At 42.5% G+C, this 26,161-nt stretch overlaps 1 protein-coding gene across 1 annotated transcript in view; it reads right to left on the bottom strand.

Moving 5' to 3' along the window:
- Positions 1-25,970, bottom strand: part of taf7 (TAF7 RNA polymerase II, TATA box binding protein (TBP)-associated factor) — a 29,651-nt gene extending 3,681 nt beyond the window's left edge. Inside the window, exons 1-10 of the mRNA XM_063189446.1 lie at positions 25,916-25,970; positions 22,026-22,102; positions 21,603-21,681; positions 19,955-20,088; positions 17,507-17,627; positions 15,976-16,034; positions 13,421-13,493; positions 10,390-10,500; positions 8,126-8,320; positions 920-1,032 (exon numbers count right to left, since the gene is read on the bottom strand). Coding sequence (XP_063045516.1) covers positions 920-1,032; positions 8,126-8,320; positions 10,390-10,500; positions 13,421-13,493; positions 15,976-16,034; positions 17,507-17,627; positions 19,955-20,088; positions 21,603-21,681; positions 22,026-22,102; positions 25,916-25,955 — 1,002 coding nt within the window. The 5' untranslated portion in view covers positions 25,956-25,970. The remainder of the gene's footprint in view (positions 1-919; positions 1,033-8,125; positions 8,321-10,389; positions 10,501-13,420; positions 13,494-15,975; positions 16,035-17,506; positions 17,628-19,954; positions 20,089-21,602; positions 21,682-22,025; positions 22,103-25,915) is intronic.
- Positions 25,971-26,161: the final 191 nt, after the last annotated feature.

Below are 26,161 nucleotides of genomic sequence, written 5' to 3' on the forward strand. Positions count from 1 at the left end.
GCCTACCGATTTACATGTGAAAATGAGTGTGTGTGTGTGTGTGTGTGTGTGTGTGTGTGTGTGTGTGTGTGTGTGTGTGTGTGTGTGTGTGTGTGTGTGTGTGTGTGTGTGTGTGTGTGTGTGTGTGTGTGTGTGTGCTTCTGTGAATATACCAATGAGCAAATGGATGGCTTGGTGCACAGTTCCTCAGCTGTCTTTGGCATACATTCTACAGAACGCATTTTGAAAACTAGTCAAACAGTCCATTGGGCCTGGACTGGTAGTCTGATGTATAAGACATTTCCCAGTGGGCCGACACACACAGCTGCAGGTCGACAGTCTTCCGAGCCAGATACTGTTTAGTATTTTATATTATTTTAAGACTGGCCCACCAGGCCATGCAAAAGTGCCAGAGCCTTTCTGCAGTGTTGTAGAGCAAAACTTGACATGCAAAGTTGGTGTACCCCAATGCGGAATATTCTAGTGTGAAATAATTACACCTTTGCATGATGCCAGTCTGTATTTGCAACATTATAACAGTCCCCCTTTAAAACCGAAGGTGGCACAATGTCTTCAAGTTAAAAAAAAAGAAGTCAAGTTGCTCACTACATAACCCTCTTAAGATGAGGAATCAATCAATGAGAATCGTCACCACATGGCTTATTTGTGTGTTTTATTCCAGTATGAGGGAGACATTTCAAGTTCAGTCGATGGTTGGGTGGATAAAGATGACTCAGAGTGAGTCATAGATGTCGTCATTTTGTTCGCATTGTGCTAGAAAAATAGCACAACAGGCTTCTCCTTTCGGGAAGCTTAGCAATTGCTGTAGTAAACAGTAAACACATTCAGTAAGGTGACATAAGAAGAGGATTGTGTGTGTGTGTGTGTGTGTGTGTGTGTGTGTGTGTGTGTGTGTGTGTGTGTGTGTGTGTGTGTCTACCTTGAGTGCCTGGTTCTCCACCTTCATGATGAGCTCTTCCTGCTGCTTCTTGCGAGCGCGCGTCTCCTGCAACTTCATCTTCACCTGGTTGATCTGCACCTGGTACTGCATCACTACAGACACACACACACACAGACACAAAAAACATTAGCAAACACATGCACATGCACATGCACATGCGCATGCGCATACACATGCACATGCACAGACACAGACACAGACACAGACACAGACACANACACACCACAGNACAGCACAGCCAAGAGATCTCTCCCCCTGGCCTTCCGCCCCACATGCACCATCCTCAGGAACACCTGCACTATTCATCTCATCCTCCGCCATGTTGGCATCATCAACGCCTATCCATAACATATTTAAGCGATACTGTACCATTTCTAAAAATAAACTCATTTTACACATGTTCTTCAGATTAATTACTGGGTTTTACCCTTCTTTCAGCCATTTTCTTAGTCTGGTGATCTCCTTCTAGTTACCAAGTAGCCATTATACTGTATCTAACAAGAGCCAATGATATATACCATCTTGATATATACAATTTGCAGACTTGGCAGAGAGCGGTTGTAAGTACAGGAGAAAAGGCATCAGTAGAACTAAATCATTAAACTCAAGGGGGAGGTGTGAGCTTATTACCAAAAATGGTACAGCTTCGTTTTAACACACACACGCACGCACGTACGTACACTCAGACACACAAACGCGCACACGAACGTGCACGTGCGCAGACATGCACGCACACGCATGAAAATATACAGATTCCCAGACACCTCCAAGTACATTATCTGATTCCTTTCCTTCACCCCACAGGCCATGGCACTCTATCGTCCCTGTAGGGAAGGAGGGGGCGGGTCATAGAGGAACGCTCAGCTTCACTGATTGGCCCGTGGGGCTTCAGAAAGAGCTATGACCGCGATAGGTGGGATTGGGAATGGGTGATAGTGGGTGGATAGACAGGGTTGTTTGTGACAGTTGACGGGTGCTAATTTGACACTGCTAATTTCGATGCAGATCACATACCTTTTATTCAAGTCTGTCTTATTGTGGTGAAAATGAGACTTCAGCTATAGCATTGCAATTCTGTTACAAATATAGCCTACTGCTAGCTTGTCTTGGAAAAATAGAAATCCCCTTGTGGACCACCTGAGCTCTGTCGCGGACCACTAGTGGTCCCCGGACCACACTTTGAGAATCACTGACATAGACAAATCAATGGGCCCTGGTGTGGTGTGATGTGGTGTGATGTGGTATGGTTCTGTGTGTGTGTGTGTGTGTGTGTGTGTGCTTGCGTGCGTGTGTGTGTGTGTGTGTGTGTGTGTAATCGTAATTGACGGTGTGCTGAAGCAGTAGGATCTTGAGAGCTTATTGGAGGCTGTAACGCCGCATTATGTAATAATTATGTAAAAATTATGTAAAAATTATTACATAATTATGTAAAATTATGTAAAATTATGTAAATTATGTAAAAATTATTACATAATGCGGTGACAATTGCCGCATTGTGTAATAATTTACGCATTTCGTAATACATTTCTTGAACGCATTTCATAATAACTTTTTTCTCATCTTGTAATAAATTATTACAAAATGCGAAATTTATTACGGAATGCGGCCGCAACTTTTTTTTTTGATGGAAATGTAATAACATGGTGCATTATGTAATAAACTATATGGGTATGTTTTTTCTGCACTTGGATTCAGTAGGCACAGCACTCTCTCTCTCATTCTTCTCAGTTCTCAAACTGCTCGAGAGTCGCGAATGATGCGGTTAAAACCGTTAAGAAATCATTTCACAACGTGTTGCGTGCAACGAGGCCAGCGAATGTCTCGCACTTTCTGCTACATTACACCAATTTACAGCGACATTAAATATGTGGCGCGCGAGAGAGAGAGAGAGAGAGAGAGAGAGAGAGAGAGAGAGAGAGAGAGAGAGAGAGAGAGAGAGAGAGAGAGAGAGAGTGTGTGTGTGTGTGTGTGTGTGCGCGCGCACGGAGACAAACCTGGCCCATATTGATCTTAAGCCCCATCTTGGCTCTTTGGAAATATTCTTACCATTTTAAGGCTATTTTAATATTTTCCCCCAAACAACATGAATCAAACCCCAGGAAAAGACCAACCATTATAAGTGACTCGTGGGGAGCTGTCCATGCTGGTGGTGCTTAATTTTTCCCGATATTTGCCCGTGGAGTAGTGAGTCTTTCATGTCTGCCTACATGACCTTGCTTTTTAGCACCCGAGAAAAATGCCACTCTTGTTAAAAATTACATAGGTATGCTTACGTCCTATTCAATTCAATTTCAGTCCACTGTTCAGTAGGCCTATTAGGCTGCAATCAAATTCAATAGCCTATGCTCATCCACAATGCACGCGAAAAACAATAACAATAAGCGGCGGGACTAATTCGATTATATTCCTTCCAAAAATGTCCGAACGTCACAAAAATCAGTTATTTGCATTGTCCGTAATTATACCAAACAAAAAGGCATCAATAGAAGAAATCAAGTCTTCAGTTTCGATAATCCACGTTACAAATCCTCAACAACAGCAAGCCATTCCTTCTCTGCTATGAGGCAGGCAACGGAACAAGTGCAGACAGTAGGCTATATGACCACGTTGATGCTGCACGGCTTGAAAGGATTCTGTCTAAATTAAATATCTTGGATAGCCTATATAGACCTAGGCCTAACTAGATTTGTTGCATTACAGATTCATTTTCTATAGCCAGAAGTGTTCCGTTGGACTGACGAAACCGAACACGATCAAGTTTGCAACTTCTTTCCCTCATGCGCTGTCCGTCAGCACCACCTGTCATTGGACGTCCGATTAGCTTTCATTACGTGCTGAGGGAAAAACTCTCGCCATTAGGCCTATGTGCTGTTGCACTGTTGTGAGGGATATCACCAAATAATTTAGATAAAAGTCAGAACATTATTTTGGCAATGAAAGGCACACAGGTGGCTCAAGCAGTCTTCAGTCTGTTCATTTAAGTTTGTTGGGTGCTCTTGGATATCGGGTATCAGTTCATGTAGAGAGAAGAGTTCATCCAGGCACTCCAAAATAAGGTGTCCAAACGGGAAGTTACATTAAAAAGCCTTAAATGGTACTGGGCTGGGGTTACATTAAAAAGCCGACATGTTTCGACCTCACCAGGTCTTCATCAGGGCTACGTTCACCATTGAAAAGAAAGGCCTCCCTTAAATAGTGACATCACCACATGTGACCCATTACGCACTACACACATTTGCGCACACCAGAGAAAACAAAGATTAAAAAATAGCCTGGGGTAATAAGTGATGCCACAGAAAAAAATGACCAGAAGTACAAATAAGCATCACAAAAAAACAAGTAAAATCAATATCCTCATTTAGACCAGGATAGCGCATGGCATCCAGTTGGTGTATCCAAAAAGTCTCCCTCTGATTAAGTCTTTTTAGCCTGTCCCCACCCCTCGGAAGAGGTTTGATATGTTCGACGCCCTGTATGCGCAGCAGAGAATCATTTTTTACCATGGTATTCATTGAAATGTTTCGCCATGGGATAGTCAAAATGGCCACTCTGATAGCATATTTATGTTCTGCTAGCCTATCTCGCATGCGCCTTTTTGTGCGTCCGATATAAAAGAACCCTTCAGCGCAAGGACAAGTTAGGCGGTATATGACAAATGTTGAATTGCAATTAATGAAATCTCTCTGTCCGTATTCTCTCGTGGTTTTAGTATCCACAGAAGATTTGGCTTGTGAAACATTTGGGCATTTGATCGATATAATCCCGCCGCTTGGGTTATTGTTTTTCGCGTGCATGTGGATGAGCATAGGCTATTGAATTTGATTGCAGCCTAATAGGCCTACTGAACAGTGGACTGAAATTGAATTGAATAGGACGTAAGCATACCTATGTAATTTTTAACAAGAGTGGCATTTTTCTCGGGTGCTAAAAAGCAAAAAGCCAGGTCATGTAGGCAGACATGAAAGACTCACTACTCCACGGGCAAATATCGGGAAAAATTAAGCACCACCAGCATGGACAGCTCCCCACGAGTCACTTATAATGGTTGGTCTTTTCCTGGGGTTTGATTCATGTTGTTTGGGGGAAAATATTAAAATAGCCTTTGTAATGGTAAGAATATTTCAAAAGAGCTAAGATGGGGCTTAAGAGAGAGAGAAGGCGGCGAGGGAGTGAGAGGCAGAGAGTGTGAGAATGAAAGACAAGTACAGACAGTTAGAAAAAGACGGACACAAAGAAAATGGGAGTGAAGGAGAGAGAAAGACAAAGAAGAAAGGATGACTCTCTCTCTCTCCTTCTCTCTTTCTTCCTCTCTCTCCCTCTCTCTCTCTCTCTCTCTCTCCCTCTCTCTCTCTCCCCCTCTCTCTCTCTCCCCCTCTCTCTCTCCCCCTCTCTCTCTCTCCCTCTCTCTCTCTCTCTCTCTCTCTCTCTCTCTCTCCTCTTTCTCTCTCTCTCTCTCTCTCTCTCTCTCTCTCTCGCGCCACATATTTAATATCGCTGTAAATTGGTGTAATGTAGCAGAAAGTGCGAGACATTCGCTGGCCTCGTTGTACGCAACACGTTGTGAAATGATTTCTTAACTGTTTTAACCGCATCATTCGCGACTCTCGAGCAGTTTGAGAACTGAGAAGAATGAGAGAGAGAGANGGCAGTGCATTCACTGAGCTGTGTTGTGTGTGCCTATGAATCACTGCAGACATATGTGTTGTGTTGTGCCTAGTGACTACCATGTCATGTATGTGTCCTAGTGAACCAAATACATATCCATATAGTTTATTACATAATGCACCATGTTATTACATTTCCATCCAAAAAAAAAAGTTGCGGCCGCATTCCGTAATGAATTTCGCATTTTGTAATAATTTATTACAAGATGAGAAAAAAGTTATTACGAAATGCGTTCAAGAAATTTATTACGAAATGCGTAAATTATTACACAATGCGGCAATTGTCACCGCATTATGTAATAATTTGTTACATTATTACATATTGCACCGTTATTACATAATGCGGCGTTACAGAGGCCCTGGCGTGGTGTGGTGTAGTGTGTAGTGGTGTGGTGTGTAAAGTGGTGTGATGTAGTGTAACATGGTGTGGTGTTTGGCTTAGCTTAGCTTTACTCAGCTGGTTCAGTGATTGTTTGCTGTGCTGTGTTGAGGCGGAGGAGAAAGTGCCTTGTTTTTTGGGTGCCATCAGAAGGGGGCGGGGTGGAATGTGTCTGTCTGTGTGTGTGTGTGTGGGTTTGTGTGTGTGTGTGTGTGTGTGTTGTCGAGGAGGAGCAGTAAAGGCTTTTATCTACCTCTGACAGTAATTACACAGCAAACTCCCTTGTTCAGTGTGTGTGTGTGTGTGTGTGTGTGTGTGTGTGTGTGTGTGTGTGTGTGTGTGTGTGTGTGTGTGTGTGTGTGTGTGTGTGTGTGTGTGTGTGTGTGTGTTTGTGTGGGAGGAGAATAGGACGAACACTAGAGAGAAAGAGGGGCAACAAAAAAACAGCACAGTTGTGCACTTCTGAGAGTTCCGCTCTCTCTTCTTGTCTCCAGTTTGGGACGTGCTGCTACTTTTAAAAACAGAGGGGTTTCTCAACTTTCTTTCTTTTTTTAATACCGCCTCCTCCGTCTGCTAAAGTGATGTTTTTTGGGGACACAGAGACACAGGAGCATTCTGGGTAAGAGAATGTCGCGGCTATGCCATGCCGACCTACGCAGAGCTGTGATTGGGCCACATGAGGATAGCTAAACGCATAACAGTGAAAACATAGTGTTGTATAAGGTCTACTTCAGGGAAAAGTATAGGAAAAATCAAAAGGGTTGTCATCTGCGCATTTTCAATTTCTCCAGTGGACGTCTGTTGCTCCAGCTTCATCCACTGACTTCTTTTGCTACTTTCGACTCCAATATACATTTTCTTTTGTGTGCGCCTCACTTTTGTTCTTTTTAGTGTGTCTAATTCAGGGGAAAAACCTTTGTGCTGAGGACATTTTTATCTCTTCCATGACTGCATAGCCTATGAAAAGCAGACAGGAGCCTGAGTCTGAAAAGATGCAGTCACTCTGCTACACAGATGTCTGGCTCGAGCCTTGTGAGGCTAGCCATCTCCAAAACCAAACAGAGGAAAAGTGCAGAGCTGTGTACATGTAGGCATATGTCCTAGTTGAAGGCCAAATACTTTCCCCAGCATTTCTTTGCTCTTCAATTATTAAATACCTTATATTAAAAAAAAGTCAGGCAGGGAACACAGGACTGACTGCAGTCGGTATGGCGAATTATGAAGGCTTCTTTTTTTTGAAGGGCCTTTGTGTCTTTATTGCTTCTAGGACAGTTGGGAGTATGACAGGAAGAGAGTGGGCGAGAGAGATGGGGCAGGGTTGGGGCATGACTGGAGCTCAAACCTGGGTTGCCATGGGCATGCAAGCCCATATGTAAGGGGCCTTAGCGCACCAGAGTTCTGACTGGGTCATACTATGTAAGAGTAGTCCGATCTCTTAAATCAAGCACAGTGAAAATTGTGTACATGCAGTACATTGTGTAAGGCGACACACATTGTGTAAGGACTACGGTACATATTTTTCCCTTGTGCTGGACGACAGCGTTTCTTCAATGACTGAATAGGTTATGACAAAAACAGGAGCCAACTGACACGACGCCATACTACACATAGCTCTGATTGGTTCATGTGAGGGTATCCCTATGTCCTTAGGGCAACGCGGTCGTGGGCTAGGCGGGGTGTGAAGTGATGTGTGTCTAGGCAGCAGAGTGGTGTTGACTCTGCATGTGCTGAAAGGGCAGGAGATGTTCTAGATGTCAGTATGAGTACAGTAGAGATGACTAAATATCTACAGGCTCTGGTAGCGCATGTTGTTTCATTGCGTTTGGCCGTCAGTGTGTTTGTGTATGTGTGTGTGTGTGTGTGTTTGTGTGTGTGTTTTGCTTTGAGTGTCAACTATAGTCCAAAGTTCCTGAGTTGATGCACCCATTCCAACTTTCCTCTCTTTAACACATGCACACACACACAAACAAACAAACAAAACACAAACACACACAGGCCTTAGGGCCAGTCATAAATGTAAAAACCATGAAAATAATGCCAGTGTGTTTGTTCATGGAAATAAATCTGAAGGCTTTGAACACACACGCACGCACACACAAACGCACGCACGTTCGCAAGCAAGCACACACTCAGCTCTCTCACCGATTTGGTTGTTCCTGTCGGCCTGGTCTTCGGCATTCTCGGACTCGTTGAGCTTTTCGTGCAGCTGCCTCTCCAGGTCGTCCTCCGTGTCCATGATGTTCAGATCTTCGTCCTCGTGCCGATCGCCATCGTCCTCCTCATCCTCACTGCTGCTGCTGATGTCGTTGAAGATCTCCCTCAGCTCATCGTGTGGGGCTACAGGTGGTGGGGGAGAGAGAGAGAAAGAGAGAGAGAGAGAGGGATGCAGAATAGGGATGTCAAAAATGTATAATAATTAATAATCTAATGTAAAAAAAATGTTAAGTCGATTCGAATGTTAATCAATTGCAATTAATTGCAAACTCGACTGGCGAGAGATCCAGGTGAAATGGGCATGATGACGAAGTGCATGCAAACATTTCCACCACTTTTGGATAAAAGAACATACCGTATATATAAATTCAGCATTCTCATTTCTAATTCATTTTTTTAGATTTAATGTTTTTTTTATATAACACTGACATTTGGGGAAAAAAAACGCTGGTTATCAATTAATTGTAAGTCGATCGAAAGGGTCAATCAACTAACAATTAATGGTTAAAGTTCAAGAGAGTCCTTGTGCACAAGCCCTCAGTAATGCAGGTGCAGGTGTGAGGCAGGAGAAGGTGAATCAATGAACAAAATTCAAGAGACACCGCACACTGCTTACTTTTCTTTACTTTATTTCTCGGAGCGAACGAGAAATAAAGTAAAGAAAAGTAAGCAGTGTGCGGTGTCTCTTGAATTTTGTTCATTAACAATTAATGGTTATTAACTAACAATTAATTCAGGTGGTTTAACCTTTATTGTGATAGGACAGTGAAGAACGAGACAGGAAACGAGTGGGGAGAGAGATGGGGAAGGATCGGCAAAGGACCTGGTCCGGAATCAAACCCTGGTCGCCTCCATAGCAGCCCAGTGCCCTACTGTTAGAGACACGGCAGGGCCATCGATCATTTGCATCCCTAATGTAGAACGGTAGACAAATTCAACAATAGGATAACAGAGGTATGGACTGGTATGAACAATAGAATAATAGACATTGTTTGCCTTCAAAAAATACAAGAGGTTGACTCATATTTCACCCCAAGAGCTTGCTGGAGATGTCAAAGTTCATTTTCACTTCAGCTATGCACTGCTTATAAAGGAGGTTCAAGAGTTGAAAGAATTGAATTTTCAATGCTACACATTTTTAGAAGCCTTGCTGAGTTTCAGCTAACTGCAGAGAAGGGTGTAGAACAGTAGATCTATTGAGCAATAGGAGTAGAGAAGTATGGATTGAACAATAGAATAATAGACATTGTTGAGGGGGGCTATTCGTATTCCACTCCAAAACCTTGCTGGAGATGTCAAAGTTTATCAGCTATGCACTGCTTAAACAGAGGGTTCAAGTGTTAAGAGAATGGGTCCAAATTTTTAGAAGCCTTGCTGGGTTTAAGCCAATTGTAGGCTTGTGGGATGTGGGATGTGTGTGAGGTGAGCTGCTATGGTCAAGCCAGTGGGCAGCTATCACTCATCACTCGTCATTCGATAAAAACTCAATTTTGAGAAAGTGGCAGAGAAAAATAGAGTGGCAGACAGTGACAGTGTAGCCTGATTATCATCGACTTTCAAATCTCTTCGAAACTTGGTCTGAACAAGAGCATAACAATTAACATTTCAGAAACGGCATTTCCCAAATGGCCTCCCTTGGTTTGTTAATGATTGTTTGCTTCCCAACAAAGTGTGAGGAGTTCCCGTATTTGGGGGAACTCAGAAAGTACTTGCATTGACTCTTGACCTGACTGGTAGCAACGCTGAAGTTGTTGTGTCACTAGGAGGGCACGGCCTGGCTGACAGTGTACCATGTATGCTTTACATTTGGAAACAATAGCTGCTTTAACACTTGTACTGTGTGCTTTGCCTGTATAACCAATGTTGACAACAGCTTGGTGAGCATGTTGTTACATTACATCTGGCAGGCGCTTTTAACCTAAGGCGACTTACAATCGAGGACCTAATCAGAGCATACATCACTTGCAGATACAAAGTGCACAGGAAAAATGTACGTAACAATAGATCCAGATGCCATGTAGGGCTTTTTTGTATTTAAGTATAGCAGCACAGGGTTAAGTAAAGTGCACACAGCCACACAACATGCCTTGGAGATACCCCAGGTCTGGGCCAGCTTACAGTAGGCATTAGTCCAGTAAATAGTCAGGAAAGATAAAAGTCTGTACTTGCTTCTTGAAGGTATAGTAAATTACCTGATGATCCGTGGCCCATCCTCTGTCCCGAGGTGCCAGGTGAGGAGTCCAGGTTGGCCAGCGCTCCGTTGTCAGCCTCCTTAGACTCGTCCTCCGCTATGATCTCCCACCCTGAACGCCACCAGGTCAAGGACAACAAGCACCAACACACAAACAACAAGCACCAACCCACTAACTCACAACTAATAAGGAATAAACACGCACAAACACCCCTTCCCCACACAAGGTCATGGACAGTGGGCACCAACACACAAAAACTCACAAATAATAACAAACAAACTCAGCACACACGCACATCGACCCCTTTCTGAAATGTGGCATCTTATTGGGATCATTTATATCCCGCATGTGACCAAATTACAATTCAACACTCTCTCACTCACACACACACAAACACACATAAACACATCAGGAAAAGGACAACAAGCACCAACACACAACAAACTAACACAAAATGACGCATTCAAGTGTATATATGCACATACTGTACACACATGTGCATACACTGCCCCCTGTCTGCATACACTGCCCCCTTGCCATCATAGTGACTTTTAGGATGACCACAGCTCTAAATTAACATCCTCCAACTGGTCAAATGATGGTGAAGTTTCAGTTTGGCTGGTAGAAAAGACCAACTTACTAGCCACTTTGACCCGTTACTGAGTGTATGTTTAGCTTAGCATCTACTAGCCATTTTAGCTGGTGATGAAAAAGGTAATTTAGAGCTCTGATGATGACTACTGCACACATACAGTGATGTCATTCCCCAGTCGGCTGGTGACATTTAGCAGGCTAAGCTGCCTCATTACGGCCCTCGAGCGTGCTGGCCAAAATTAATCCCCATCCAGGATTACAGCAACCTTCTCCATCAGAGGCGGAGAGACTGGGGCACAGGCTAGCCCAGGCAGAGTGGAGAAGAGAAGAGAGAGGGGGAGAGACAAGAGGGAAGTAGAGAGGAGAGGAGAGGAGAGGAGAGGAGAGGAGAGGAGAGGAACGGAGGAAAGCCAGGGCAGAGGAGAGGAGGAGTGGACAGAGGAGAAGAGAGGTTAAGATGTAGTGTAGAGAGGAGTAGAGAAGAGAAGAGAAGAGAAGAGAAGAGGAACGGAGGAAAGCCAGGGCAGAGGAGAGGAGGAGTGGACAGAGGAGAAGAGAGGTTAAGATGTAGTGTAAAGGAGAGGAGAGGAGAGAAGAGGAGAGGAGAGAAGAGAAGAGAAGAGAAGAGAAGAGAAGAGAAGAGAAGAGAAGAGAAGAGAAGAGAAGAGAAGAGAAGAGAAGAGCAGGAGAGTCTGGGTCCAGAGAAGAGAGGAGGCAAGAAGGGGCAGAGAGGAGGTGAGGAGAGGAGAGGAGATGAGGATAGCCAAGCTAACAGGAATGCAGTGGAGATGAGTGGGGTGGAGAGGATCAGAGTGGAAAGGTCTTAATCTGTCAAACGGAACAATTGGCGATTAAACGGACGGATCGTCACAATTTTGCACAATGGATGCTAATGCACAGCTGTAGCCCATCTCCATCCATTCATCCGCCCACACTTCCATCTCTTTCTCTCTTCCTCTGTTCATTTTCTCTCAGTTCATTCTCTCTCTCTCTCTCTCTCTCTCTCTCTCTCTCTCTCTCTCTCTCTCTCTCTCTCTCTCTCTCTCTCTCTCTCTCTCTCTCTCTCTCTCTCTAAAGTCTGTGCTCTCTCTGCTATGCTCTGGTGGGTATTGGGGAGATGCAGTACAGACACTGAATGGATCATTTACTGTGTGCTGATGGGGGTTAAAGTAGAGGTGTGTGTGCGTGTGCATGTGTGTGTGTGCATTGTTTCTGTGTGTGTGAGTGTGTGTGTGTGAGTGTGTGTGTGTGAGTGTGTGTGTGTGTGTGTGTGTGTGTGTGTGTGTGTGTGTGTGTTACATGAGCTGCACACTCAGTGCTTCCAAGGCAGTGAGATGTAGAAGACATTAGCAGTTATGCCAGAGCGATAAGTATGCCTGATTTATTTATTTATTAATGTTTTTTTTATTTTTGTTCTGCAGTTTTATGCAAGCTCCTGTGTGCCACTGCAGCAGTCTCATTCCCCTGCCTGCCTGCCTGTCTGCCTGCCTGCCTGCCTGCCTGCCTGTCTGCCTGCCTGCCTGTGTGAGTGTGCGTGGGAGCAGCTTGCTACGCATCTGCTAACAATGCCGGATATTTTGGTAGATGCCAAAAGCGTGTGGGTGCGTGTAATCATGCAAACAACCACAGCGAGTAGTTCAATATCAGCAAGTGGGGGTGGGGTTGGGGGTGGGGAGCAGTGTTATGCTGTGCTGGAGAAAGAAGGGCATAATTATTATTGGGTGAACTAGTGTTACTATGACAATACAGAGCAATGGCTGTCTGATTGCAGAGGTGGAGATCACACAGTTCCAGGAAGGAAGAAAAAAAATATATATATACAAATAAATAAACGAATAAGTAAGTAAGTAAATAAATAAATATCAAAACCGCTGCAACTATTTTTCTTGAACCAGCCGATCCTAATGAACATCCAAACCATTAGACAAGTACTGTGGGTCACCTAATGAGGAGAAATAGTATCTAAGCGCAAAAGCAGAAGAAAAACACAGGAGAGTGTTTTACTCCCTCAAGCCAAGTTGGAAGATTCCTTTCAGTATGCACATAATGTATGCAAATGGGAATGAATATATTCGTTTTGGCACTGTTGTTGTTGTGGTGACTAAGGGTAGATGAGGTAAAAGCAAGTGACATAGGTATTGCTGATGGGGAGGGGGAGAAAGAGAGAGAGAGAGAGAGAGAGAGAGAGAGAGAGGGGAAGAAGGAGAGGGAGAGAGAGAGAGAGGAGGGGGAGAGAGAGAGAGAGAGAGAGAGAGAGGGAGAGGAAGAAGGAGAGAGAGAGAGAGAGAGAGAGAGAGAGAGAGAGAGAGAGAGAGAAATATTTTGTGTGAGAAAGAGAAAGAGGGAGAGAAAGATTTTAAAAACAAATATTCAGAAAGAGCTCATGTGGCTGTGCAACTTTTGCAGGAATAAATTTGTGCGTGCGTTGAAAGGATACGGACGCTGACGGCCTCTGCGTCAGTACTCAGCAGCCTCTTCACCTCCTTCTCAACGTCAGGGGACTCAATGTACTGCAGAACACACACACACACACACACACACACACACAGACACAGACACAGACACAGACACAGACACACACACACACAGACACACACACACACACACACACACACACACACACACACACACACACACACACACACGCCAAAAAAGAAAAAACATACGTCATTCATTAAATGCCTCCCTCCCTGTACTCCCACATGTCTGGCTGTTTGTTCCCGTCGCAATCCTGGGCACATTATGAGTAATTCATTGGACCTTGCCGACCCTCCGCTGTGCAGGTAAACTGTTTACTTTAAGGCACGCAATGACATTTTCATCTCCTTTTTCATCTCTACCTCTCTGCGTGCGTACATGACACGCACACATGCGCGCACACACACACACAGCTCATTTTCATCTCATTGCTCTCTGTCCGTCTACTGTACAGCTTGCTAGACTCGACCACCTCTTAAAGTCAAATCAAAAGGCTGAAAAGGTTGGCGTTTTTCAATAAATATGGCATAAAAACTCTGTGCCACACAGGCCTTGGAGTCTCTTATATAAAAAATATAAGTCTGGAATCCAGTAACCTTTTTGAATTATGTCCTATTCGCCCAGACGTGCCTATTCATCACGATCACATCTCTCGTCCACCCATAAGTAAATATCTTTTCATCCCCATCATTGCCCACTCCCACTCCTTCTCTCTCTCTCTGTCTCTCTCTAATAAATTCTCTTTCACTGACCACCATCTCATGCTCTCTCTCTCCACTGTATTCTGTCACTCACCACAATCATTTCCTTCATCCGTCTTAACCCCCTTTCTTGCCCAGCCAGACCCCCCCCCCCCCCCCCCCCCCCTCTCTCGGCATGGTCGGGGTGCAGTGTAGATATCCTATTCACCACCACATCCACTACCCCCCACACACACACGCCTTTTGTGACCATCTCTCTCCATTGCACTCTCTGTACCTCACACCATATCCCTCTCAGTCATATATTCCCTTATTGACATCATCTTCCTCCTCTTTCTTATTTACGCACACACACGCGCGCAGGCACACGCGCACACACACCCACACACGCGCGCGCGCACACACACACACACACACACACCCTCCTCCTCCTCGTTCTTACCCCTCTCCGCCTCTTATCACACAGCCCTACCTTTTATTTTATATCCCCCACATCCATCCGCCCACTTTTTAGCCTGGCCGGGGTGCTGTGCTTCTCTGCTGGCATGTCTTCCCTCCGTTGGCCTCCTCTCTGATCTCAGATCAGATCCTGCTGGCCTCCTGCCAGCTCTTACATTAGGGATTAAAAGCAGGGCTGTGTGAAAGGATGTGGAGGTATGAGGAGGAGTTGAGGTAGGCGTGCGAGAGAGAGAGAGAGAGAGAGAGAGAGAGAGAGAGAGAGAGAGAGAGAGAAAGAAAGAGAGAGAGCGCGAGAGAGAGCGAGAGAGAGCGAGAGAGAGCGAGAGAGAGCGAGAGAGAGCGTGTGTGTGTGTGTGTGTGTGTGTGTGTGTGTGTGTGTGTGTGTGTGTGTGTGTGTGTGTGTGTGTGTGTGTGCGTGTGTGTGTGTGTTGGATGTGAATTGATCCCGGGCTGCTGGGCTTCACAGGTGATTTACTCTGCGCCTCTACACGGCCTCCCTCCTTCAATGCCAGACGGCACACACACACCATAGCCAAATTGCTTTTCCTACCCCACACCTCCAGAGTCTCTCTCTCTCTCTCTCTCTCTCTCTCTCTCTCTCTCTCTCTCTCTCTCTCTCTCTCTCTCTCTCTCTCTCTCTCCCTTCCCGTCTCTATACCTCTCTCACCATCACTCTTTCTTGCTCTCCCTCTCTCAGTGTAAGACATTATTTATATGGAAATCTTTACTCTTTTGCTTGCCCAGGCACTCGGCTCTCCCTTTCCCCCCCTGGTCTATCCATCTATCCATCCTTCTATTCAGCTGGAAATGTAAATCTAGCGCTTTTGACAGCCAAGGGGAAAAAGAGCAATCCATAGGATTTGATGACCTCGTCATAAAATAGGCCCGCAATGTAGAATGATGAAGGCGGCTTTGACAGAAGCAAATAAAAAGACCCAAAGGAATAGAGTACGCTTTATGTTTCTAAGAATTGTCTAGACGTTTAGAGACATAGTGTATATGAACTTGGAACACTATGAAGATCAATCTTTAGAAGGCACAATTCAGATTTTTTTTGTGTGTGTGTCTCAGACTTTGTACATTCTTCTCAAATGAAGTCCAGTCCAAATTCAACAGATTTACCTTGACATGGTGCTATGTTACTCTTATTTCTGTTGATAGGAAGAAGGTTTTAAGAGGAATAAATCCAATATCAATAAGATATTATTTAGTTCTGGAAAGACAATGACAGGACTGTTTGTAAGCATTTTACTCTGTGGAAACATCTGCAACAGAGATGATAAACAAACAACCAACCAACCAAACAAACAAACACAAATGAAAGTAACAAAACAAATTGAGAAATGCCTCCTACCTTCTTTTTGGCAGTCTTGCGGAATCTTCTCTTGCGCGTGTTCTTCAGGGGGAACGTGACTAGAAGGCACAAGAGCTTCATGTTAAAAAATGAAGCTGATAAATAGCACAGTTCTCAACTTTTTTTTGAACAAACACTCCTGGACCTCATTACAAGCCTCCCAATGCCCCCTTGACCTCATCATAAGCCTGCCCACGCCGCCCCTTAGTATTAAAAAATAAAATGGACTGATGTCCCCCAGCCCCTTTCAACTGGGCCTTCTCAAACCCCCCCAAGGGCTTCCCCCACTGAGAAGCACTACACCAGCTGAACACACTGCTGACTAAAACAAAGCAATATGCAAATTTAAGTCTACCAATGTGCAGTGATGTCCCTCTTATAACATTTGTATATCATATTTGGGACTGCACCATCATCTGGAGTATGGCTGGGCTTAGGGACTTCATTCTTTTTACAAGGCCTTTGTGTGTTTAACAGCTCAAACCGACTGTAGCAAGACACAGCCAATGCATCCTCATGGCCAAGAATTCTCAATAGCAACCATTGAAGGCTTCTATTCAGCTGACCTTCAGCTAAACCTCTGCTGTCCTTGGATTGTACTTACAACTCGTTTCAGACACACAATACCACAGCAAAAACATTCAGCGTTCGCATAACTGAGATGTCTAGTGAAAATGATTTCTCACATAACATTAAAGATATTTGAATTGAAAAATAACTTCCAATTTCTAATGAGATCCTTTGATGTCTCTATATTTAATAAATTGTATATATTATACCTATATTAATTATGCCATGTCTATAGCAAGTCCATGCATATGCAAGTGTACTTGGGCAATTACAGAATTCTGGCTCTCTTAGTTATCTTCGGGTTCGGAATAGGCTATATAGACTTTCCCCCGTCAGCGCATTACATAGTAATGGAGTAGAAAGGGGTTTAATAAAGTAGTGTTCAATATACAGTACAGTGCTTCCAGTGGTTCCCAAACTTTTTCTGCCAGGACACCTTTTTTGGACCAAAGGATATTTTGGCGCATGCTCCCACCCACGTTCCGGATCATATTTTTGTCCATTTAGTATTGTTCATTTATATATTTGAAATTCACCATAGGAAAAGTAAAAAAAACACCCTTATTAACCAAGTCAGTACTTGGCAGAGTTGTCATACACATGTGCATGGGTTTTATGCAAGCATTCCTTTCTCTTCGTGACCCCCTCTGAGGAACATCCAACTAGGGGTTCCGAGCCCTAGTTTGGGATCCACAGCAGTCCCTGTACCAAGAAACGCCGTAATTATACTATAAAGGCTTTAAAGTTTCCTTTCTGGCCAGACAACTGAGTTGTAGGTAAGTGGTGGTGGCACTTCCATTTAATACTTATTTTTAGGATGGAAATGTATACACATTTATGTAATTACTAACAAAATTGACACAAGACAAAACAGGTATTAAGAGAAAACATTTCCGGTCTTAATTCAGTATCGCCCACATACCTGCGTTCTTATTTGGTACGGCAGTGCAGGTCTACTTACTGCCATGGTTCCAGCTGAACTTTTTATCTTTGTCCTTGTCCTTCTTCTTGCTCTTGGGATCTGTACCGGTGGGTTCCTCTAGAGGGGGGTAGAGGTCTCCATCCAGAGAACACACCAACATCTGCACAGCAGGGATATCAGACATGTAACTCAACCATTAACAACTGCATATGAAAGGTCTATGGGGATGTAAGAGTCTGCTTTGTACTGAATACTGTGTACAGTGTTATGACTAAAAACTTCAATTGAAAATGGTGAGGTACATGCACCCTGTACATGTAATGGCTGTGGCAAATGTGTCACAGGGTTTGTACACCTCTGTTTTAAGATAATGGGAATCCTGGATTCAAAAGCTACAATCCGGTGCCACAGATTTCAAATTACCTGGGTTTACCTGTCCAATTGCCCTAATTGCAAGGGTAAAACTAGGTAGGTCATTTGGAATATGTGGCACTGGACTTTAGCTTTGGAATCCAGGTTGCCCATCACTATCACAATTGTTTTGTATTTTTCATGGGCCTGGTGGACCCAGTAGAATTCATCTAAATTTCAACATATTGTACACAGAGTGATTTTACTGTGCATAGAACATTTTTATCACACAGCTGAGGCTGTATGTTTTTATTGGGTAGCTTTATGCACTGAAATAGCCATTTCTATTCCAAGATTGTGACTATCACCATTATTTTCTATTTTCATGGGGCTGGTGGCCCTGGTAGACTTCATCCAATTTTCAAAATATTTTACACAGTGTAGAACATTTTTACTATAGGGCCAAGGCAAAGGTGTTTGATGCACCCTAATGCACATCCAAAAAAAAGATTGTTGCAGGTACCGGATGTGAAGGAGTGCATAATGAAAAAAGAGGACATATCCGCACACCACAAGAAGTCCACTTGATTTATTTTCTGAAAAAGTGGCACCAAGTCGCATCTGCAAGGTCTTCGTGGACATCTGACAAGGACCTTGCGGTTCAAAAATGTTGCGCCATTTTTTCGCATTATAAATAAATAACAGGAAGGGAGCTTCTGTGCTGTGCGGATATTTCTTCTTTTTCTCTAAAAAACTTAAATTGTTAAAAAGTTGTCATTTTTTCCAAGGACAACTGTTCCAACAAATCTTGCTTTATCGGATTATTTTTTGTACAATACCCCCTGGAATATAATAAACAAATTACATAAAATGTTCTTGCGTTGGATTCAAAGAATCTAAAACCCCTGATGTGTGGTCAGAATTACATCACACACGTCTTATTTTTATGACAGGTGCTGCTGGATCAAAGAAAACATTCACTTTGAAGGCGCTCCACAGAAAAACCCTATTCGTCTTGTTTATTTGTAAAAACATTTCCCTCTCTCCCTTAGAACATCAGAGGAAATACTTGAGCAAACAAAACGAATGCCATCCGTCTGATGTGTGCGACTAACTTAACTTTTCTTCCGCATCTCCTGCTTTCGCCAATACTGTAGTAGGGCACCTGCTGGTTGTTTTTTGGAACACACTGGATGCACGCTGATCACTTAAAAGGAAGCCCTGAATGTTTTATTACCGTACCCAGTGGTCCAGCTGTGCTTATTTATGAGTGAAAAACCTGGACCCAAATACTGGAAAAAATACAGCTTTCCTCATTTAATGAAGGGCCATTTTTTTACCCATACTTGTAATAATTCCAAAGGAAAGACAACAGTGACACCCAGTGGTAGCGGAAGGAATTACAACGTCCCTCACTGACTAATTTGTCTATTACCATTGCTATACATGGGTTCTCATTTTTGTTTTCCCCTGGCTGCGCACCCCTGGCTGCGCACAACTCAACCTGATTGTTGCAAACCGCAGTTGGTCAAAAAATTGGCTCACATGGTTGGCTGCCAGTGTCTTGCCCCTCGTGTTTCAAAAAACCCTATATATACACTGTTACTGTCACATTTCAGTGGGGTTGAGCGAGCTGTGAGCAGATTCGCATTAGCAACCATAGCACAGGTTTCTCCATTTTTTCCTGCATGTAGTTGAATGGACTGTGTCTCATTTGAATGGCATAAACACATGTGTACATAGACTGTCTGTGTGAAAGGACAACTGAACACATTGCTCAAGGCCCCCTTTCACTCCCAAGCCCTAGTGTACGGGAACGAGCCGTTAGAATGCATGCTCTTCAATTTCAAATTGCTAAGCAGTCTGACCACACCTTACTGGTGCATGAAACGAAACACAGCAGACTGAACAAATATACAGTAAGAACTGCTTTGTCCCAACTGCCATAAGAATGCTTAATGACGGATGCCATGCACATGCAGTGCACAGTTTTATGTTTTCTACTATATATTTTTATGTTGTGTACTGTATGCCGAGTGTGTGAGTACTGCATGTGATGCAGTGATTGAAGCTGAGACAAATTCCCCCTGGGGACAAGAAAGTACACTCTAACTCTAAGACTAGCATGACTCTCACCTGGCAAACATCAGCTGTCTTGTAGAAGGTCTTCTTGTCTACTGTCTTCAATGACTCCAAAATACAGGGCAGGTCTACCAGTTTGCAAGCCAGAGGCACCCGGTCCACCCTCACAATACCATGACGACCATCCCCTTTGGGAGCAGGGAAAGAGAGGGATATTATTTTCAATCAAACATTTTTTAAACAAATATTTAGTAGAAACTTATAAGGAAAAAGGAAAAGAAAGATTTCTGCAGATACTGCAGATTTCAGTTATTTTGCACAGATCTGACGTCTACAGATTTTTTTTTCTTGTTACTTACAGATCTCTACTAAATCCTGCAACTTTTCAACAGATGAGTGGTGACCATTCACTATTTCACTAATAATTGACTTTACAACAGGGTATCCTCAGGTTTAACCACATTCAATTTAAGACACTTTTTTTAGACCACTCACATTAGACTTGCACACATTACCAGTTCCCCAACTGGGGGACTATGAATAAGGTGTACACATTAATTGAAGACATTAAACCAATCTTTGAACCTTTTCATCTTTAAACCAATCTTTTAATACATATATAACATTACATAATGTAATACAACTACCTTTAGATTTTATATAACCCTCACGATACTGAATGGCTTGCATAAAGCGTGCATAATTTTGTGATTGAAAACAAATCTATCAGCTACGTATGATAAAGACAGTCTTTGTACAGCAGTACGATTTCGTCTTAGTGTTTGATGTACATTATAAGCTTACACAAAATGTAAGAATAAGAACAATCGGTTATGATTTACTTGACGGAATCATACGCATGACATGACAGTGTCAAAATAGAGTCACGACACAGCTATGGACGAGTCATAAACATTATGTCAATGTCATAAACATTTTGTGGTCATGAAAAGTTGACATTGTTAGGGTTGTCTACCACAGGGATAATTAACCTTTTTGACGTCGAGGCCCATTTTTTCCAGTGCGCAGTGTCCCGCCGGGGCCCATATCCATGTATTATATAAGGCTATATTATATTATATTATATTATATTATATTATATTATATTATATTATATTATATTATATTATATTATGATAGTATAATATAGGCTAATATATTATGATATAAAATATAAATAAATAAATAAATAAATAGGCTATTACTGAAGTATTTTTTCCACAAGGGATAGCCCTATATTAATTAATGTTAATGTTACTCTCACTCATTAACAATTCATTCACAATTTCACACATATGAATGTCTCTCTGACAGCTCAAAGTTTGCGTGACAGCTCTTGACATGCGCTTTGTAATGAATCTGCTGATCGTAATGTTAAGATGCTTTTCAACACCAGTGGAAACGCGGCGCGGGAAGAACAGACATTCCACAGCCAGACGGAAACATTTCCCAGTATCACAATTCGTGAAAGGACTGTCTTGTTGGGGACACTTGGACAATTATAAGGGATAAAGATTCAGTAATTATAGAATTATTTTGAGTAGCTACCATAACCGAGTGTCACTCAATGACAACAGCTATGAAATGTTTATGAGATGGACATAATGTGTATGACAAGTCCATAACTGCGTTACGACACTGGTATGACACGGTCATGTCATACATAGGCAAGTAAAGTGTTCCCAAAAAAATGTCTTCCTACCATGGAGCTCAATGGTGAGTCGGTCCTTGGTGTTCATACTGCTAGACTGGGCGATTCTCCTGACAGTCGAGGCATACTCCTGTGAGGGACAACAATATGGCAGGGTAAAGAATAGTTCTAGCTTTATACTGTGAGCAATTATGCTATACTCCACATGGATGCTGTAAAATGGGACAACAAAAATTAGCTATTGGTAGTATAGAAACTTGAAAATAAGCTGGAAGACATTAACAAAGTGTAGTTACAGGGTAAGTTACTTCATATTGCATAAACACTGGTGCACTGAATTTAGCAATGAAGGCAATGGATGCAGTTTAGATTGCAGCAAAAAAACTTCATCCCCACATGCACATAGTGGACAACCACAACACATGCCATGTTGTGTGACAGACAGCCTTTGTGAAATGTCGGTAAGAACCATACCGTGGGTAAACGAAGTACGAACTGACTCTCCAGTTCGTGGGGGGCATCATCCTTGTTTTTGGAGCCCGCCTTGCCCACTGTAAGTTTGACAAGTAACAACACAGGTTAAACATTTCAACACAAGTATCGCGGAGGCACTATAGACATGTAGTCTAGTCGTGATTTTATGAACCCGGAAATGTTGAGTACCCTAAAGTTTTATTGCAGAAATATCATCTATGGGCCTAATGGATAGAATTTAGCTTGGTTGCCCAAAGTTGCACTTTGAGCAATTTGCATAACTAGCATAAATATGTTGTTAAAGGGGAAGTCCAGTTTTTTGAACATTAAGGCCATTTTCTGAGTGGTCTGCAATGTTTTAGAGTCCCCCTCACCGTTTATTTCATGTTTGCTGCAGTCTCTGTTATTTGGCTGATTTGGATTTGATCTCAACCAGCTTTAGAATGGCCGTCTATGAGCACCTGCAACTCTGTTCTTAAAATCAACTTTAACATTTGTTTTCGAAAGTCTACAGCTCACAAAGTGGTTAGGGGTGTTCACTAGCAGTCCCTAATAAGTTTCAAGGCGAAATTTGGCTTCTGTCATTTTTTATGTGCCATTTTGTGAAAGAAAGTGAAAGTGAAAGTGAAACTTAATTTACAAATTGCTACATAAAACACACATAAAACATGACAGATGCCATATTTCGCTAAAAAAAATTGCTAAGGAACACCAGTGAATACTGTTGAACACTTGCTGAGTTGCATATTCTTCAAAACAAATGTTAAAGGTGATTTTAAGAACAGAGTTGCAGGTGCCCATAGACGGCCGTTCTAAAGCTAGTTGAGATCAAATCCAAATCAGCCAAATAACAGAGACTGCAGCAATCATGAAATAAACGGTGAGGGGGACTCTAAAACATTGCAGACCACTCAGAAAATGGCCTTAATGTTAAAAAAACTGGACTTCTCCTTTAAGATAAGACTACTACAGGTGAATAGGCTAAAAAATTAAAATAATAGGTATCACCATGAAACTTTCTCAGTTGATTACTGATGATGAGAGAAGAAAAAAATGTATTGGATGTTTTTTGTATTTTGATGTTTAGATATGCAAATGAGGGCATACATTATCAATTATGCGCTAATTTGCATACGCACCAAATCACTTTCTTAAGGTGAACTCTGACTCAAAATAACTTTTATGTGGGTAAAATATGTATATTTGAATGTTGAGATGGTGAAAACCTTCTGAGGCAGTGGTTCTCAAAGTGGGGCCTGGGACCCCTGGAGGGCTGCCAGGGGCCCTACGGCAGGCTGGCAGGAAAAATATGGCAAAATAAGATGAATAGCTTAATAAATTGAATAATTAAAGTTAGCCAAAATAAGCCAAAAATAAGCTGAACTATCCTTGTAGAATAATTTTCTTCTTTACAATGTTTATGTACTATGCTGTCTGTAGTACCTGAGTAAGTTTAGGAATGCACCAATTTCATCGAGTTGTGAAACCGGGTGCACAGAAAAAATATTGTGGCACGGGTGCCGCACGGCCCATGTTACGGGAGCCTTGGCTGGAATATGGCAGTATATGGGGGGCCTTGGCTGGAATCTAGCGGTAAGTTATATGGGGAGCCTTGTCATGGTAAAGTTTGGGAACCCCTTCTATGAGGAACCTGATCAAGAGGGAGTTTTGACCTGGATACATGACCCGATATATAGGCCTATACATATAGGATATTTATTTATTACATACAGCGTGTAGCACACACATACATTCAGTGTAGCAGAACTATGTACAGTATGCCTGTGTACACAAACACAAAATAACTATACAAGAGAAATTTACCGTTCTGAGGAAAGGCTTTATGACCTAAAATAGCACATAAGTTTTTGGAACAAAATATGATTGCAGCAGACTTTCACTATACAACATGCAGAATAACTACAGTACAGTATGCACGCACGCACGCACGCACGCACGCACGCACGCACGCACGCACGCACGCACGCACGCACGCACGCACGCACGCACGCACGCACGCACACACACACACACACACACACACACACACACACACACACACACACACACACACACACACACACACACACACACACACACGGGTGACTCTAAACAACTCTCCATTGACCTTAACAGTGACAAAAGTTATCTGGAGGTTTATGTTACCTTCATATGTTAAACCCATGGCTCCAAATATATTTTTCTGTGGGTAAAGCATATGTACTTGGTGGTTGAGTTGGTGAAAACCTTTTGAGGGACCTGGTCAAGAGGTAGTGTTGACCTAAATGGATGAATTAAATGTTCCATGCCAAACAGCCTTACGTGCATACACATACAGCACAGTGAACAAATCGAAAAGAGCCAACATCACACAACATAACATGCACATTAGGCCAGTGATTGCTGCAGGATACACATGTGATGAAGAAAATACCGTGAAAGTATGGGGATGGTGAAGGCTATGTGTTTTTTTTCTAAATATGTGTGTGTGCATATACAGTGGTATACAACAGTTGAATGATTGGGCACCCCTTTTGAAAAATATTATTGGTTTGTCTGTTGATAGTTTGTTAAAGCAATTTTGTGTTAGCATTATGTTAAACAGTATGGAAAGAACAACATTTCAGACGTGAAATCACTTTTATGGGCCCAGCAGAATCAATTCTACATGTAGCCGAAAATAGGCATATGCTAAATATTCTAGTAATATTTAGTAGAGCCTACTTTTGGTAATGCAATGGGCTGTGGATGGTTCTATAAGCAGACAAGTCCCAGAAGTCTGGCATTTTTAATTTGGGGTGGTGTGGATAGTCAATGGTAAAAATACTGTCAGCATTCTTGTCTTCCTTCCATTTGTTTTATTTTTTTAAGACAGGGATGACTATTCCACAATGTACTTTTGCTCATGCTACATGAAATACTGGGTGGATTTTGAACAGTGCTTACAACATTTGCTCTACAGAAGTCTCTAACCCAGCCATGGCTTTACTTCAACTGTGCAATTGTGTAAGCATTCTTTTGAAGAATCTTCTGGAGTTTCAGAGGAGTTAATGAGGTCATCTACTTAAATAAGGTTTATTATACCTAGCAATTCAGCCTCTTAACACAATCCTTCTGCCCAATTCCATTGAGCACAGGTATGATTTACAAAAACGACACCACAAAAACCATTACTGGTTTTCAGCTTTTGTATTATGTTTCTGACTAGAGTAGCACAATATAAACCTCCAGATAACTTTTGTCAGTGTTAAGGAGAGTTGTTTAGAGTCACCCATGCAATGTGTTTGTGTTTGTGTTTGTGTTTGTGTGTGTGTGTGTGTGTGTGTGTGTGTGTGTGTGTGTGTGTGTGTGTGTGTGTGTGTATAGGCCTACTGAAGTTATTCTGCTACAATCATATTTTGTTTCAAAAACGTATACAGTATGTGCTATTTTAGGCCTTAAAGCCTTTCCTCAAGCCAGTAAAGTACTCTTGTATAGTTATTTTGTGTTTGTGTACATAGGCATACTCTACTGTATGTAGTTCTGCTACACTGAATGTATGTGTGTGCTGTATACATGCGGTATGTAATAAATAGCCTATATATGGGCCTATACAGTATATTGCACAGGGCATATATCCAGGTAAAAACTCCCTCTTGAACAGATTCCTCAGAAGGTTTTGACCATCCTAACACTCAAATATACATATTTTACTCACATAAAAGTTATTTTTAGCCAGAGTTCACCTTATGAAAATGATTGGTGCTTATGCAAATTAGCGCATAATTGATAATGTATACCCTCATTCGCATATCTAAACATCAAAATATAAAAAACATCCAATACACTAGGGGCCTATGGAGATCACGACTAGACTAATGGGAGTTCAGGTATTGGTAAACAACGCATACCTTTGGCCTTCGATGTCATTTTTGTCTTCTTGGTATTCATGGAGGCAGACGTTTCTTCCTGCAACAAGGGCAAGGGTTAGAGGGTAAAATAAAACACCTACAAAACGTTGATACTTGCACTGTTAACCTGAGAGATCTAGACACAGCAAAAATTGCATTGTATCCTACAGCAGTTGCAATTGATTTGCTAACACATAACAGCGAATTTAATAACATCAGGGAGCCCACGACTTAGCATTTATTGCA

This window comes from Engraulis encrasicolus, chromosome 23 (assembly GCF_034702125.1).
Source record: "Engraulis encrasicolus isolate BLACKSEA-1 chromosome 23, IST_EnEncr_1.0, whole genome shotgun sequence".
Lineage (NCBI taxonomy): Eukaryota > Metazoa > Chordata > Actinopteri > Clupeiformes > Engraulidae > Engraulis > Engraulis encrasicolus.